Here is a 15,801-nt window from a genome sequence, read left to right as displayed (position 1 = left end):
GGGGCCATGTATCGTGAGATTTTGAGTGAAAACCTCCTTCCATCAGCAAGGGCATTGAAGATGAAACGTGGCTGGGTCTTTCAGCATGACAATGATCCCAAACACACCGCCCGGGCAACGAAGGAGTGGCTTCGTAAGAAGCATTTCAAGGTCCTGGAGTGGCCTAGCCAGTCTCAAGATCTCAACCCCATAGAAAATCTTTGGAGGGAGTTGAAAATCCGTGTTGCCCAGCGACAGCCCCAAAACATTACTGCTCTAGAGGAGATCTGCATGGAGGAATGGGCCAAAATACCAGCAACAGTGTGTGAAAACCTTGTGAAGACTTACAGAAAACGTTTGACCTCTGTCATTGCCAACAAAGGGTATATAACAAAAGTATTGAGATTAAATTTTGTTATTGACCAAATACTTATTTTCCACCATAATTTGCAAATAAATTCTTTAAAAATCATTTAACTCATTTTGTCTCGCATAGTTGATGTATACCTATGATGAAAATTACAGACCTCTCTCATCTTTTTAAGTGGGAGAACTTGCACAATTGGTGGCTGACTAAATACTTTTTTCCCCACTACTGCAGTCATACTCTTTTACTGCAGTTATATCTAATCAAATGCACATTATTATTCGTTAGTTTGGGTTAAACAAATCATTTTTGCTTGGTTGGAACAGCAGCTACGCTAATTATGTTTGTATTTGTTTCTCTGTTTCTGCTGGGATTAACATCCCGTGGTAACTAGGATTTACACAAGCTTCAGTCTGGATCCAGAACACCTGAGAAGAGATGATGCAAGCCCTCAGAGGACCTCAGATGATGCCAACCCTGAAACAACATCCAGAACTACCACATTTTGCTATAAGTTTGATTGCATCATATAATAATTGCTGTTAATATTGTTCATCGTCTGTTTTATTACGTCTTATATTGATTTTTCTGTACTGCTGGTTCGTCTGGTCAGAGGAGAACTGGCCCCCCGCCTGAGCCTGGTTTCTCCCAAGGTTTTTTCTCCATTCTGTCACTGATGGAGTTTTGGTTCCTTGCCGCTGTCGCCTCTGGCTTGCTTAGTTGGGGACACTTCATTTCCAGCGTTATCGTTGACATAATTGCAAAGATATTATTTAAACTGAACTGAGCTGGATGTTGACATCACTGAATTCAATGATGAACTGTCTTTAACTGAAAAATGAGTGTTTACTATTGTCACTTTGCATTATTGACACTATTTTCCTAATTAATGCTGTTCAGTTGCTTTGTCACAATCTGTATTGTTAAAAGCGCTATATAAATAAAGGTGACTTGACTTGACTTGACTTGACTTATACAAACCAGACCTCCGTGGACAAACCAGTATTGCGAATAAGAACATTTCCTTTAGGTATTACATGGAGTGAAGATGAAAACAAAATGCCATCGAATCATTTCTGAAGACAGTCAGAACCTTCAGAGGTACAATCATAAAATTCATATACTGTATATATTAATTTGTATAATTCCCTTAGCACTCTTTTAAAACCTCCCAGCTTTTTCCGACCTGTTTTCACTCAAAACTAAACTACTCTGCGCGTTGTGTGCACGTGACACTGTTACTTAAAACTGTGCTTTATGCTGGACAGTATTTATTTATCGCGAGTTGTTCAAATTGCGGTAATCTAATATGGTTTTAATGATAATTAAAAGATGACACGGTAATACTAACCATGGGGAATATTATCATGATTAATCGTTACATCCCTAGTTTAGATCCTACCTGTCTGACTGTTACCACTTTGTTGTTTTTAAACGGGAAATCATCTCAATTAATGCCAGTAAAGCATGGAGTGCCACAAGGATCTGTCTTAGGCCTTCTGCTATTTTTAATATACATGTTGCCACTTGGTAATATTACAGAAAATATTAATTTCCATTGTTATGCTGATGAACCTCAACTATACGGTACATTTCAACAAGACCAGATGAAACTAATGAATTATCTAAGCTAACAGAGTGTATTAAAGATGTAAAAGTTTGAATGACCAATACATTTCTCCAAATAAATTCAGATAAGTCAGAGATATTACTTATTGGACCAAGAAACAGTACACAGAATCTCTTCACAATTTGCATCTAGAGGAATGCACTGTTACTTCCTCTACAGTCAAAAACTTGGGTGCTATATTAGGCAGCAAATTGTCTTTTGAAAATCATATTTCACATGTAACAAAAACAGCATTCTTCCATTTTAGAAACATTGCCAAGCTATGTGGAGTTCTTACCAGGTCAGGAAAATATGATCATATTACCTCAAATTTACAATCTCTACACTGGCTAGTGGCTACATATTACGATATGTATCAGTTATAACATACTGCTACTTACTTATAAGGTCCTAAATGGTTTAGCTCATGCCAACCCTGAACCAACATGCAAAACTATCAAATTGTCCTTGCATTACTATAAGTTTAATCACAACTCTTAAACGCTGTTAATCGTGTTCACCATTTCTTTTTGAATACATTTAATTAACTAACTGTATGATTTTTACTATCCTAGAACCATACATTTCTGCCATAGTCACCACTGATAAACTACTCCTAAATGTACTGTAAACTCCTAAACTTACATTTTCTGTGAAGCCACTTTGCAACAATGTGTATTGTGATTATCATAAGTATTATCATTATTATTATTATTTGTAAAAATGTAACTCTTTACTGTCACTTATGATCAATTTAATATGCCCTTGCTGAACATTAATTTCTTTCATAATTTTAAAACTGTAGGGTTTTCATATTTTGGTGATATAGTGATATACATGCATACATATACATTTAATATAAATAATAATAATATATATAATATCTCCACCAAAATTTACTGAACAAGAAAATGTAATGATCATAATCCTTCCAAAATGAAAGTCTTCCTCATTCTTTAGATATGCAGAATACTGGTCACATAACAATGCTCTTTGTTTTGGCCCACTCAGAGCAGCTGACACCAGCTCAGAACACAATCACAGCCCAATGTCAGCGCCACCCCACACTCACAGACTTCATCAGATCTGCTGGAGCTTATCAGTTTACTATATTCAGCCAATCTGCATTGTCTTAAAACATACATTACACAAACACAAATTAATGTCCTCATTTCCTGACCTATATTTAAACTAACATGATCAATAACTTCTGCCTCTTCATAGTTAACAACAATAAAATAACAAACATGTGCATAACTGCCCTGGAGTCATAAAACAAATGGCACCAAAACAAATGAAACAGACGTGGTCTGTTCCCAGTGGCGGAAGTGCCAATACCACCAAGAAAGCTTTTTATAACTTGCATTTGTTGTGTTTTCTAGGGTGGGACAAAGGCTTATTGTGTAAGGCATTGTGCTGAACACACAGGCAGTGTATGAAGTGTGCCATAGGGCTGTTTGCCCACTCACTGCATCAATACTAGACTGAGAGCTTCTGTGCACAAGATGATCTATAAAAACACATACAAACTCACCTTTAAGGGATTTTGGCATGGCATGGGCCACACTGTACTCTCAACAGAACAAGGTCAGGAGCACCAAAACTGATATTCAGATATTTGTCAAATATACCTGGACATTGGTGAGACATCATCTTGCTCTTTTTCCACAGTGATGCATGTCTCTGAAAATGCTTCCCTCCAGAACGGGTGAGATAATAAAGGGTCCCAGCTTAACCTACAGATGACAGGAATATAGGAGATCCACAGATGAAGCTACAGTGCCAATGTAATGTGACAGGTTCAATGGTGTGGAAGGAATGAATGTTTTCATTGCAGGTCACATCATTCATGGTCTCTGAGCAAAAGTCTGAGACTATGAATTGCATAATTTATTTGGAATTAAAGAGATTATTTGGTGTCTATCATTGCACTGTCTAACTCATATTCATAAGTCTCCTGACTACAAGCAAGAAAAATTATTGGATTAACACTTCCTTAACTAAGACGAGACTGAGTAAAATAAATGTTTTACCTTTTCACAGGGTCTTTCTGAAGTAAACCCATTACTAGGCTCTCAAACTCTGGACTGGGCTGTGAGAAAGCAGGTTCTTAAAAAGAAAAAGAAAAAGAAAAAAAAGTATGTAATTAAATGTTTAATAAAAGGAACACTTAAAACAGTACAATATCTTTAAGCTGAGGTGTCAGACCTTTTTGTCTTAGGGGTGGAGGACCTTCATTTAAAATGAGATCAGCTAGTCCGGTCATACTCTCAGAGACAAAGGGTGGTTTTCCTAGGAAACAAAAAAGACAATGAGACAAAATCAATCTGACCAGAAAGTATTTTGCGAAGGCAAAAGCTGTGGATTAAGATAAAATGAGTAACCTGTGAACATCTCATATAGGATGCAGCCTAAAGCCCACAGGTCACTGCAGACACTGGTGTCTGCTCCTCTCAGCACCTCAGGAGCACAATACACAGGAGAACCTGCCAGAGCAACATCTTATGACAAATCATACAAGCGCTTCAAACTGACTTCATGTAAGATCTGGATCATATTAGATAGATGACTGATAGAAAGCAACGAATTTAGCTGACCTTTAATTCTGTTCTTGATGTTTTGTGGAGAGATAATATTCTCCTTGCTGTCTCCAGCTCCCATCTCCTCTGCCATCACAAGAGAGAAGAACTCCTCCAGACATTCTCCTTGAGCCTTGGCCAGGCAGAAATTAGAGTACTTCAGAGTTCCTGGTCCATCCAACAAAATCTGTGAATACACAGGTGCATTAGCTAGGGTTGAAAAAAAGAAAACGCCAAAAAAAGACGACTATTGGCATATAAACTGAACCTTTCCTCTCATGTGGCTTAGTGTTTGTTTAAATAACAAGGAGTAGTTATTTTATTTATACAGCACTTTTCGAACCTCAAAATTGCTTGTAGAAAAAAAAAAAAACAAACATAAGAAAAAAACAAACATCTTAAATAAAAGACAGATGCTTATACCTTTGCAGGTGTGAGATCCGAGACAACAATGCCAGAGTCGTGGATGTATTTAAGACCTTTCATCAAGTCGATGGAAAACTCTCGCACTACTTCTTCAGACAGGCACTCATCTTGAGCAACCAGCGCTGCCAGGGATCCACCTAGAAGAAAATGCAATTGCAACAAAGGTAAAACCACACAAAATGATCAAAACATAAGCATTAAGCATAAGCATTTCAATACCTAAAAAAGCAAGACGGGGGTTAAAGCAGACTTAGTACACAGATAAGAGTGTATTACATTTTTTAGGGATCTCACCAGTTTTACTTTGGTATCATTGGGCTACTATGTCTTATTAATATTTAAATAATAATAATTATTATTATTATATTTTGTTTTGATTTGATTTTAAGTTATAGCCATTTCTGTTTTTATAAATTGTGTTATTTGTATTTTAAAAAAAAAACACAAATCTTTTTTATTTATCGATTTGTTTATTTGTTTTTACTATAACAATCCTGGATCTCACCTGTGCACATCTCCACCACCAGCCACAAATGGTTGCTAGTCTCATACCATTCATAAAAAGACGCCACATTGTCATGCTTAATGTCATGAGCAAGTCTCACCTGTGGAGATAATGTGACATTTATCAAACACAAGAGTACAGTGTGAGGCAACCTCTCTGATGTGCATGAAATATATTGCTCAAAACAAATATCGCGGTTACACACATGGTTTGTGAGTTCAGGTCTCTTGGATTTGTCACTGCAGATGATAGCCACGAAATGTATGCTGCCTTTACTTCTCCCCTTATAAACCACCGTTCTGTTACCTCTCCCGATCTCTTCATACAAAATAAAGTTCTCCATCTATGCAGTGATGAAAACATGGACATTAAAGCCAAAACAACACACGTGCCAGTTTTGAAATTCAGTTTTTAGATGCATGAGAATCAACTAAACACACCTGCAGAGACTCGCGTGAGCTCACAGGCAGTTTACTGCACTAACTACTACTAACAACTTCCTGACCATAAGGACACTACGCAAGTTCAATATTTCAGACACGGAGCGATTAACAGCATATTTTAAACATTTCCCGCTTCTTTTGTAATATTTTAACAATATATATTGGGCTTAAATACGACGTAATTGTCTTTTGCATAAGTTTCCTTACGCGCGGTAGAAAACTGACAAACGGAAACACCATTAGAAGCGAAACCAACTCGCACGAGGGGAAGTCACCTCAGTCGTAAAATCAAACCGTTTAAAAATATCAAGTTTGAATTTGAATTTAATTTTTACTTAAAAGCTGTATCCGAAATGTTAAATCTGCGTATATATAAAATACCCACATGCATTTTTCTCATCTGTTTTTAACGTTGCAGACAGTATTCCTACACCCCTACTATTGGACGGTCCCTCGTTGCTAGGATACGGAAGAGGACGCATTGTTAAGTTTAGGAATCGGAAACGGGTTCCACTGAGCATGCGCACCCGAATCCTAACCTTATCCTGTTACATACACCTGCTTCTTTATTTTTATTGTTGGCATATACATTTTTGCTAAATCTTTACTATTATGTAACCATTAAACATTTAGCAAAATAATAATAATAATAATAATAAATAAAGAAGCAAATTGGGTTTGAATGATATTGAATAAATTAGGAAATTGAGGAAGGAAATAGGCTATTGATTTAAATGATATATGAATTAGGATATTGAGGAAGGAACCTATGTGTGTGCAGTGGACTTAAATGTTCATTCATTATTTTCTAAAAGTTTGTTTGATTTTATTCTTTTGCATTTTATCTTGTTGTATTTTGCAGTTATGACTTAGCTTCCTTTTTTTCTGCCACTGCGCTGTGCAAAACAATCATACCAATAAACTAGCCTATTCTTAAAACTAAAATTAAATGTACAGTATTTGATCATAAAGAGAATGAATAAAAAGAGGGGAAAGGATGGGGAGTGGCGTGACGCTGAGAGAGAGAGAGAGAGAGAGAGAGAGAGAGAGAGAGAGATCGTGTAGCATGTGATACCGGCTTTTCAGATGAGATTCTGGGCATCATAACGTCCCTAGAGTTGGGAAGCGCACATCTTCTTTATTTGTCCTTCTTGCGCCCAGAGCTTCGTTGAGGTGAATTACAGATGTTCAGATCTGCTAAAAACAGAGATATCAAACTGGACAGGATCGCTGTGCTACTTTTCATACAGCAAGCAGGTCTATTGAAAGGGAGCCGGGGATCACTGGCTTTGTTCTCGGATTATTGCGAAATAATGTCAACTACGTCGTAAAAAGTTTGTCGGTTAAACAGCCTACCGAATAATTTGCTTTAACTAGCTGCTTTGGAAAAAAACAGGATTGTCTTCAACGACTTTTCAAGTAAGCCTGCATCCCATCTGGACTATTTATTTTTGCCTAAAGGACAACATTCATCTTATGGTAAGATATCATACATCCTTATAGCTACACAAACACCCACATCGCCTTTGATAAATATGCTTAGCCAGTGCAAATGACCAACATTGTGTATTAAGGCTGCCTAATAGCCTACACCTCCAGGTTGTGTCCCAAAATAGTGAGCTGCCTACACTCTAAAAAATGCTGGGTAAAATATAACCCAGCACTGGGTTAAAAATGGACAAACCCAGCTATTGGGCCCAGCTATTGGGTTGTTTTGACTCAGCGGTCGGGTTGTTTTGAAAACAACTGCTGGGTCAAAGCTACCCAATAGCTGGGTTTGTCCCTTTTTAACCCAGCGCTGGGTTATATTTACCCCAGCATTTTTTAGAGTGTAGCTAGGCAGCTGACCGGAACTTGCCTAATGATGGCCTAACGTGCTGCACGCGTTTTTGAAGCCGGCTTGTTTATAAAGTAGTGCATACACTTGTAGCTGTTATGTATCTTTGTAAGTCATTGTAAGCCCTCTTTTGAGGCATGCGCACGAACATCCCCCAAAGTCCACAGTATAGTTCGAACACTGGATACCCTATACAAGCAGATGGAAAAAAGTTCAAGACCCCTTGGTCCCACTATTTTGGTGATGATATCACACAAGTCATGTGCCCATCAAGAGGACAGGGTTACTGCCCATGCAAAAATAAACATGATGAAACATAAGAGGTAAAAAGTTTATTTGCAAGTCAGTGATCCAAAATCATCTGATGTCATATTGTATAAATTCCACTGATTTATAATGTTGACAACTGAATATAGTGAATACATAGTGTTCTGAGTCTGACTGCCATGTCTCATAAAATATCAAGTTATTTTCACAGCTGTATCCCAAAGGTGTGCTGATGTCAGATCAGATTTAATCTGTCACTCATGTACTAAACTTCAGAATATCAGTGCTTATGCTCTGCTCCTGTGTGCTGTGTTGCACTGAGGATCGTGTAGAAACCTGAAGTGAAGCAGAAAGTGCATGATTTCTAATCCTACAGACTACATCCTTGCCGAATTTCTTCATATTGCATAATAGCATCATATGCCTGAATATAAGAATGTCTCTCTTTTGTTTCATAGTCGTATGAATCGCAGACAGCTGGGTCCTACCTAGAGACCAAGAAAGCATATAAAGAGAGACCTATAAGTGCACTCTTTCCTCCAGGGTTATTTGTTTCTGCATGTGATGAGCACGTGTGCTTGAGTTCATGCTGTAACAGCTGAGATGGTTTATTGTGCTCATATGTCATGTGTCCTCTCACATAGAGGTCAAGCTCTCTTTCGCTCACAATAACTATAAAAAATAAACATGATGAAACATAAGAGGTAAAAAGTTTATTTGCAAGTCAGTGATCCAAAATCATCTGATGTCATATTGTATAAATTCCACTGATTTATAATGTTGACAACTGAATATAGTGAATACATAGTGTTCTGAGTCTGACTGCCATGTCTCATAAAACATCAAGTTATTTTCACAGCTGTATCCCAAAGGTGTGCTTCATATTGCATAATAGCATCATATGCCTGAATATAAGAATGTCTCTCTTTTGTTTCATAGTCGTATGAATCGCAGACAGCTGGGTCCTACCTAGAGACCAAGAAAGCATATAAAGAGAGACCTATAAGTGCACTCTTTCCTCCAGGGTTATTTGTTTCTGCATGTGATGAGCACGTGTGCTTGAGTTCATGCTGTAACAGCTGAGATGGTTTATTGTGCTCATATGTCATATGTCCTCTCACATAGAGGTCAAGCTCTCTTTCGCTCACAATAACTATTGCTTTCTGGGTGCTTGGATTTTTGAAAATTCACACTTGAAAATATTAGATGACAAAAAAGAAGTGACTTGATCTTTTGACCTTTTTTGTATTCCTGGTGTGGGAATAGTTTCTTTGCTCTTGTCTTCTCTGACTTATTATTATAATTTTTTTTTTTTAAACGATGATGGTGTTGCTTTCATGTTTTAAAATGATTTTGAGTGACATGTAGGGATGTGCGATATTGACAAAAAATAATATCTCTATATTTTCTGGGATTTTATCGATGACGATAATTAGACAATATTTTGCTGAGTGTGTTATTGTGCTGGTATCATAAGGACTGCCGTGGACAGCTGACTCCTAAAGTGTTTGATATTCTTCATATTCTGTGTTCTGGTCAGTTTACACTTATATAAATTAATCTTTTCCAATAAGTTTAAACTTATTTTTACATTTTATGGGCATTTTTACCTTTATAAAGCCATTTTTTCTAAAAGTGTCCGTTATCTTTTGAGTCAGATTCTTACATTTAATCAGTGAATTAGAATAATAATACATTTGGGCTGTTACCAAGCAAATGAAATCAACACAGAAGCTGCATCTGAAGTGGCATTTAGATGTATTTACACACTGTTTAATGCAAGACATGAATACAAATGCATAAATAATGTTTTGATATATTAAACAAACGTTGAATACTGACATTTGAATTTATTTAAATATTAAAAGATACTTTGAATGTGAAATTAAAACCGCCAGTAGGTGGCAGCAAGTCACTGTTAATAAGTGAGTCATTGCGATTGAACAAATCGTTTAAATGGTTGATTCATTCAGGAACAAAACAGTGTCATGTAGCTTAGAGACGCAAAACAGAGCTGTGGCTGTGTTTGGAATTATTTTGTTGTCGAAATAGCGCAAAAACAGGCAATATGGTGTCTAAAACATAAGTCTCTTAATTAACTTCTAGTTTATTGAACTGTTGTAAAAAATCACATTTGCAGTCATGGTAATATTTGGAGACAAACGGCACTCTTCGTGTGAAATTGATGATTAACTATATGAAATGGTATAAATGTATACATTTTCTGCCATCATGTCTTGAATTTGTGATAATTCTAAATGCATTTTAATAGACAGAATCATGCAGTGAAAGTACGCATTATAAATGCGCTTCACGTATTGTATGCGTGCGCTCTGTAGGGCTGTTTTGAATGGTTTTTGCTAAATACTCGATAATGTCAAATCGCACATCGTTAAAACAACAATTACGATATGATCGCAGACGATATATATCGCACACCCCTAGTGACATGCACCAATATTCAAATTCTAGTGATTCATATGCCAATAAATACTTTTTGACCAATAACAAATACATTTTAAATTTGACAATTTTCTGCTCTTTGGTATAAATCTATTTAAAAATGATACACAAAAAAATTGTTTTTAAATGCTACAAGTGAATTTAGTCATCACAACAATGTGAAAAATTTATATTCATTTTGAAGTTGGCTAGAAATTACATTTAACAGTGCTATTAAATATATATATATATATATGTATATGTGTGTGTGTTTTTAAATATTAACTTTAAGTGAGCGTTAGATGTTGGTAAAGGTGATCTAAAAGTAAAAATAGGGTAAATGCGTGTGTAATTAAATATCCAATATTTGCAGATAACTGATAAATACAAATAAATATTATAATTTTTGCCTGATCTGTATATCAATATATCATGCATCCCTAATGTAAATGATACTGTTTGTAAGGGTTGTTTATTTATTTTTACCCATTTGTTTGTCCATTTGCAGACGCATCAAATACATCATGTAAATGCATTTTCGATTTCTTGTCTTTGATTCCCGGATTACGAGACATAGAATTTTTCATAACCTGTTTGGTACAGACATCTACATTTTAATAATGAGCTACTTTTTAATAATATAAGCAATGTAACTGATAGCCTAGGCAATGCCCCTGTCTGCTCAGAGCGCTTTGAGAGGTGAAAGGCTGCAGACTTGAAATGCACTCAATTGATTTTTCTTAAAGAGTTCATCTGGATGCTCATTGTTGTCTTGATTGCCATCTCATGAAGCTCACATGTTACCTCTGAAGAAACTCTGCTCTTTCTTTTGCTCATCGTTCTGAATCTCGAGAGAATAAAGAGAACTGAGCTTCCTGAGTCACTCAGTGTGCGCTTAGACAGACCTCCTCAACTATCTGTGTTGACAGCATATGATAAGATATTGGATTTGGGTTGGTATGTGTAATCTTGTTATATCTGTGGCTTTTCAAACATCACATCATGGGTCTGTTTCAGATTTCAGCATCACAATTTGTCTGATGGTAGTTATCGTACAAATTGTATACACATCCACACACTCGTGCACCAGACCTTGGTTTGGTGGAATGTAGTTTGCGCTTTATCAAAGCAGCTAGCTAATGTACTATAAACATTAAATGTAAGTAAGGTCATAGCAACACGGCAAAAATACAGCCACATGCTATTAATAGAGCTGACTTCCTGTTCCTGTTCCTGTTCCTGTTCCTGTTCCTGTTCCTTTATATACTTCTCGGATGATTTAAAGAGTTTTAGCAGAATAAGGTTTGGGGTTAGTAAGTGTTTTTTTTTTTCAGAAACATATTATACTTGCAATCAGCAAGGATTAATTGCTAAATTGATCAAAAATGAAAGTAAATCTTACAAAAGATTTGATTTTGTTGTATGCCATTTTTTTTATTCTTTTTATTCATGAAAAAGACTTTAAGAAATTTAAATCTATCTCTATTTCCACAAAAAATAATAAGCAGTGCAACCGTTTTCAACATTGATTATAATGAGAAATGTTTCCTGAGCACCACATTGGCATATTAGAATGATAAAATGAAATTCTGAAAGATCATGAGACACTGAAGCCTTTTAAAATATTAAATATATACTGCAAAAACATTTTGTTTTTTGTAATAATATTTCACAAATTTTACTTTTAACATACATTTTGAATGGTAGTCTACATGAGATCATCCTGGTTTTGCATTTGCATTTTTTTTCATATGTTGTTTTAAAATAGTTGCATTTGTCTTATAGGGTCTTTAGATTTCTAAGATGTTTTGACATATTTTGGAAACATAATAATCAGTTACTCTGGGAAAAGAATCTATAGTCAACACTTATCTTTCTATAATTCCTTTAATTACACGGATAAAACTAAAGAGAGACTTCAGAGGGACATTCACAGATGATAATAGATCAGTTAGATCTTTGAGACCTTAGAAATGCATACTGAATAAAACAGGAATTTGTTTAGTCAAGTTTCCAACTGAGGTCCCTTACAGTGGTCTCCTAGCAACCGTAATCCAATCTGAATTTTTTCTTTCTTTAATAACACAAGGCCTCCTCATGTTTACATTGTCTGTCCTGTTAAGAATGAGTTAAACAAGCCCAGATCTGTCTTAAATAGACTAGATGAGCTGTTGTTTCTATCTAATGAGCTTTATTCACGTTTCCCAAAAATCCGCTTTTGTGTTGAAGCTCTGCTTCTCTGTGGATTCTTTCCCAATCACAGAAATTACCTAACACAGAGTTCATGCCATCCTCTCTCTCTCTCTCTCTGAACGGTTGGGAAATACAAGGCCTGAGTGGAAGCCAACAAAGGCTTGAGGAGGAGAGCTGAATTTTGCAAATATTTTCCACATCATTTGCTTGTTGAACCAGCATGCTTGGGAAACTGAGTGACACAAAGACAAGTTAAGGCAGAAAGAAGGGGAATTATTGTGATGGAGGTTAATAAGCTACAGTGAGCCCTATCTATTTATCTTAAAGAGTGCTCCTTTGTGTCAAGCGAGAGGGTGTGGAGGCCTGGAGGGGGTAGGGCTTTAGCCCCTGACCCGTGGCCTCCCGCATGGCCCCTGCTTTTAAAGATGTTCCCAGAAATGTTATAAGAGGAGACTGCTTGTCAGAGAGAGTTTGAGTACTAAGCTCTCTCTCTCTCTCTCTCTCTCTCTCTCTCTCTCTCTCACTTGTTAAACTTTGTTGGAGCATTAAAGCTTTTATAGCATTAAAGCTACAGCTGATTCTGCTGTGAACTAAGTAGTCACTTTATTAATAGTTTATGGACATCTTTCTTCACATGGCTGGTGGATAATGTGTTGTAAGGTCATGATATTCCCAAAACAGCCTTTTAGTTTGTCTGTTGGGCAGATTATTGATTCCTGCTTGAGTTTCAGTTAAATTGATGAAAATTGAATATTGTTACATTATACGATAAAGCTAGAGCATGTCCATGTTTTTAACGTACAGTATGTTTATAGTATAGTTTTCATAAATACAATGAATCGCCTCTTACCAAATCATTACTGTTATTTAAAAAAATTATAATTTGTATTACTGTAATGTAGAAGAAAAAAATGTCATGCATTGATAGGCCGTGGTAGTGATTGCAGTAATTGATTTATTTTATCAAGTTAGTTTTATTTAATTTATTAATAAAAAGAAAATATTTGTGGATGATTTTTATTACAATACATTACTATATGAATAAAAAATGTCACAATGCAAAATGTCTCGATAATCCTAAAAACGGGTGTAATTTTTAAATAATTTAATATATTTTTTAAAAACTTTTTTTTTACTTTTAGGGTGAAATATTTGATCAAATTATGTATATGTTTAATTTAAAAATAAAATTGTTGGGACAAGACAGGATAATTTACAGTACATTAATATATATGTCACTTTTTTTATTTTTAGGGTGAAATATTTGGTCATTTTCTTTGTAATATATATTTTTTAATAATTTTGATTTTAGGGTGAAATATGTTTTGGACATGTCTTCTTGGGAATCACTCGAAGTTGATAGACTGAATAAAATAATTATTAATTTCTAATTTTTACATTTGTTTGTAATTTTTTTTTAATAATAACTGTTTAGTGAATTAAAAGTATTGTCTTTGCTTTTAAAAACATTGTGTTGCAGGCAAAATTATTGGTTGATTTGTAGTCAAAATATTTTTTAATCCAACATATGTTTAGACATCAGACATGAGACTTCTGGGAATGTTTTCTGAATTAGGATCAGAGTTTCCTGCAAGACATCTAAAATGATAAAGTCAGAAACCTGTGAGTCTTTATTTATTTATTTATACAGCCTATCCAACAAAGATTTAGAGGAAACAGTGAGCAGTTATAGAAGAGATCATGCAGTCTTCTGGTTATCATGGGAACTAAAATTCCCGCTCATCACACCTGCATGTGGCATCGTTTCTGATCTGTGATCCTGTTGAATCAGCAGGTGTTTTGTTTTGAGTATATACTGCTTGTTTAATATAATTTTTTATGTGTTTTTCATTTGCCTGCATCTGATCTTAATAGCTTGGTTTTATAGACAGATGAGAGTTTAAAAGCATCACATAACCTCTGTAGAACATGAGACGGGTCTGGGCCGCAGGGTGTGAAAGAATGGTGTTGAATGGAGACCAAACTATTGATCCACCTCAAGGGAGCTGTGGTGAATATAGTCTATTACTCACACATTGACTGAATATCCTATGATAACAGAAAGATGCCAAAATGTTTGCTGAAAGATAACAATGAGATTTTCTAATGGAATTGTTGGTGTTCAATAGATAAACTAAAAAGCAACATGATTTGACATACAGTCTATCACAAAAAATGTGGGGCATATTGTACACTCTAAAAAATGCTGGGTTAAATATAACCCAGCGCTGGGTTAAAAAGGGACAAACCCAGCTATTAGGTTGTTTTGACCCAGCGGTTGTTTAACAATTTAAACAATATATTTTATTTGTGAACTTATGTTCAGCTATTCTTTTTAATCATTAACTTTTAACTATATTAGAATTTTTCGTATCATCGGTCATCAAAGCTCAGTAAATATTGGTCACAGACACAGAGATTTACTTTAAATTTCACCAAGCTGATTGTTCACAAAAAAATCCCTCAGATAATTTTTTGCAGGCCATTTTAAGTCTGATTTTGAGGTAACAAAGTGATAATATCTAAATGTGTGAGTTGTTTACTTACTTTTTTAAATGAGTCTTCCATTAATGCCATATTGTTCATTCAGACTGATTTGCGAACGCGGAACATGCATGAACATAAGAGGTGGGATTTATCGCATGAACTAATCACAGCTGAACATAGCCAGTCATGTTCAATCGCGATGGAGGCACTGTCTCCTCTCACGTCATTTTTCTCCCATTCATTCTCGATTACCCCCAACCAAACTCACTGCATGCTTTACGGGGTCTGTTAAAACTCAATGGGCTCAAGGGAGATGAGAGAGACACGGACTCCCACTGTAACTCTACACACTGGTGTCACTGTTGGATAATATTTCATTAGAAAAACAAGTGATTTATACACTTTTTTTTTTATTTTCTAATTTGTAATATTGGCATTGTTGTATTTTTGTACTACGAATTTTTCTTTTTTCTCATCCAATATTTTGAGGAGACACTGCCTCCCTTGCCTCCTCTGAGGAAATGTGCCTGATATATATATTGCTTATATTATACAGTACATTAGGAACATTCAACTACACGGTCCAGCATATAAGAAGTCCCCCCCCCCCCCCCCCCGTGTGTTTTTTTTTTTTTTCCTCTCTCACTTGTCTCATCTCAGGGGGTCC

The 15,801-nt window shown here is 35.7% G+C and overlaps 1 protein-coding gene across 1 annotated transcript in view; it reads right to left on the bottom strand.

Moving 5' to 3' along the window:
* LOC107573651 (serine/threonine-protein kinase ULK4-like) overlaps positions 1 to 6,123 on the bottom strand; it is a 17,547-nt gene extending 11,424 nt beyond the window's left edge. The window contains exons 1-9 of the mRNA XM_016260090.1: positions 5,906 to 6,123; positions 5,671 to 5,808; positions 5,466 to 5,565; positions 4,958 to 5,097; positions 4,553 to 4,721; positions 4,340 to 4,441; positions 4,164 to 4,247; positions 3,989 to 4,064; positions 3,587 to 3,691 (exon numbers count right to left, since the gene is read on the bottom strand). Coding sequence (XP_016115576.1) covers positions 3,587 to 3,691; positions 3,989 to 4,064; positions 4,164 to 4,247; positions 4,340 to 4,441; positions 4,553 to 4,721; positions 4,958 to 5,097; positions 5,466 to 5,565; positions 5,671 to 5,808 — 914 coding nt within the window. The 5' untranslated portion in view covers positions 5,906 to 6,123. The remainder of the gene's footprint in view (positions 1 to 3,586; positions 3,692 to 3,988; positions 4,065 to 4,163; positions 4,248 to 4,339; positions 4,442 to 4,552; positions 4,722 to 4,957; positions 5,098 to 5,465; positions 5,566 to 5,670; positions 5,809 to 5,905) is intronic.
* Between the last annotated feature and the right edge of the window lie 9,678 nt (positions 6,124 to 15,801).

This window comes from Sinocyclocheilus grahami, unplaced genomic scaffold (genome assembly GCF_001515645.1).
Source record: "Sinocyclocheilus grahami isolate Dianchi unplaced genomic scaffold, SAMN03320097.WGS_v1.1 scaffold1993.1, whole genome shotgun sequence".
NCBI lineage: Eukaryota > Metazoa > Chordata > Actinopteri > Cypriniformes > Cyprinidae > Sinocyclocheilus > Sinocyclocheilus grahami.
The sequence above is the reverse complement of the archived record's forward strand: the minus strand, read 5'-3'. Positions and strand labels throughout refer to the sequence as shown.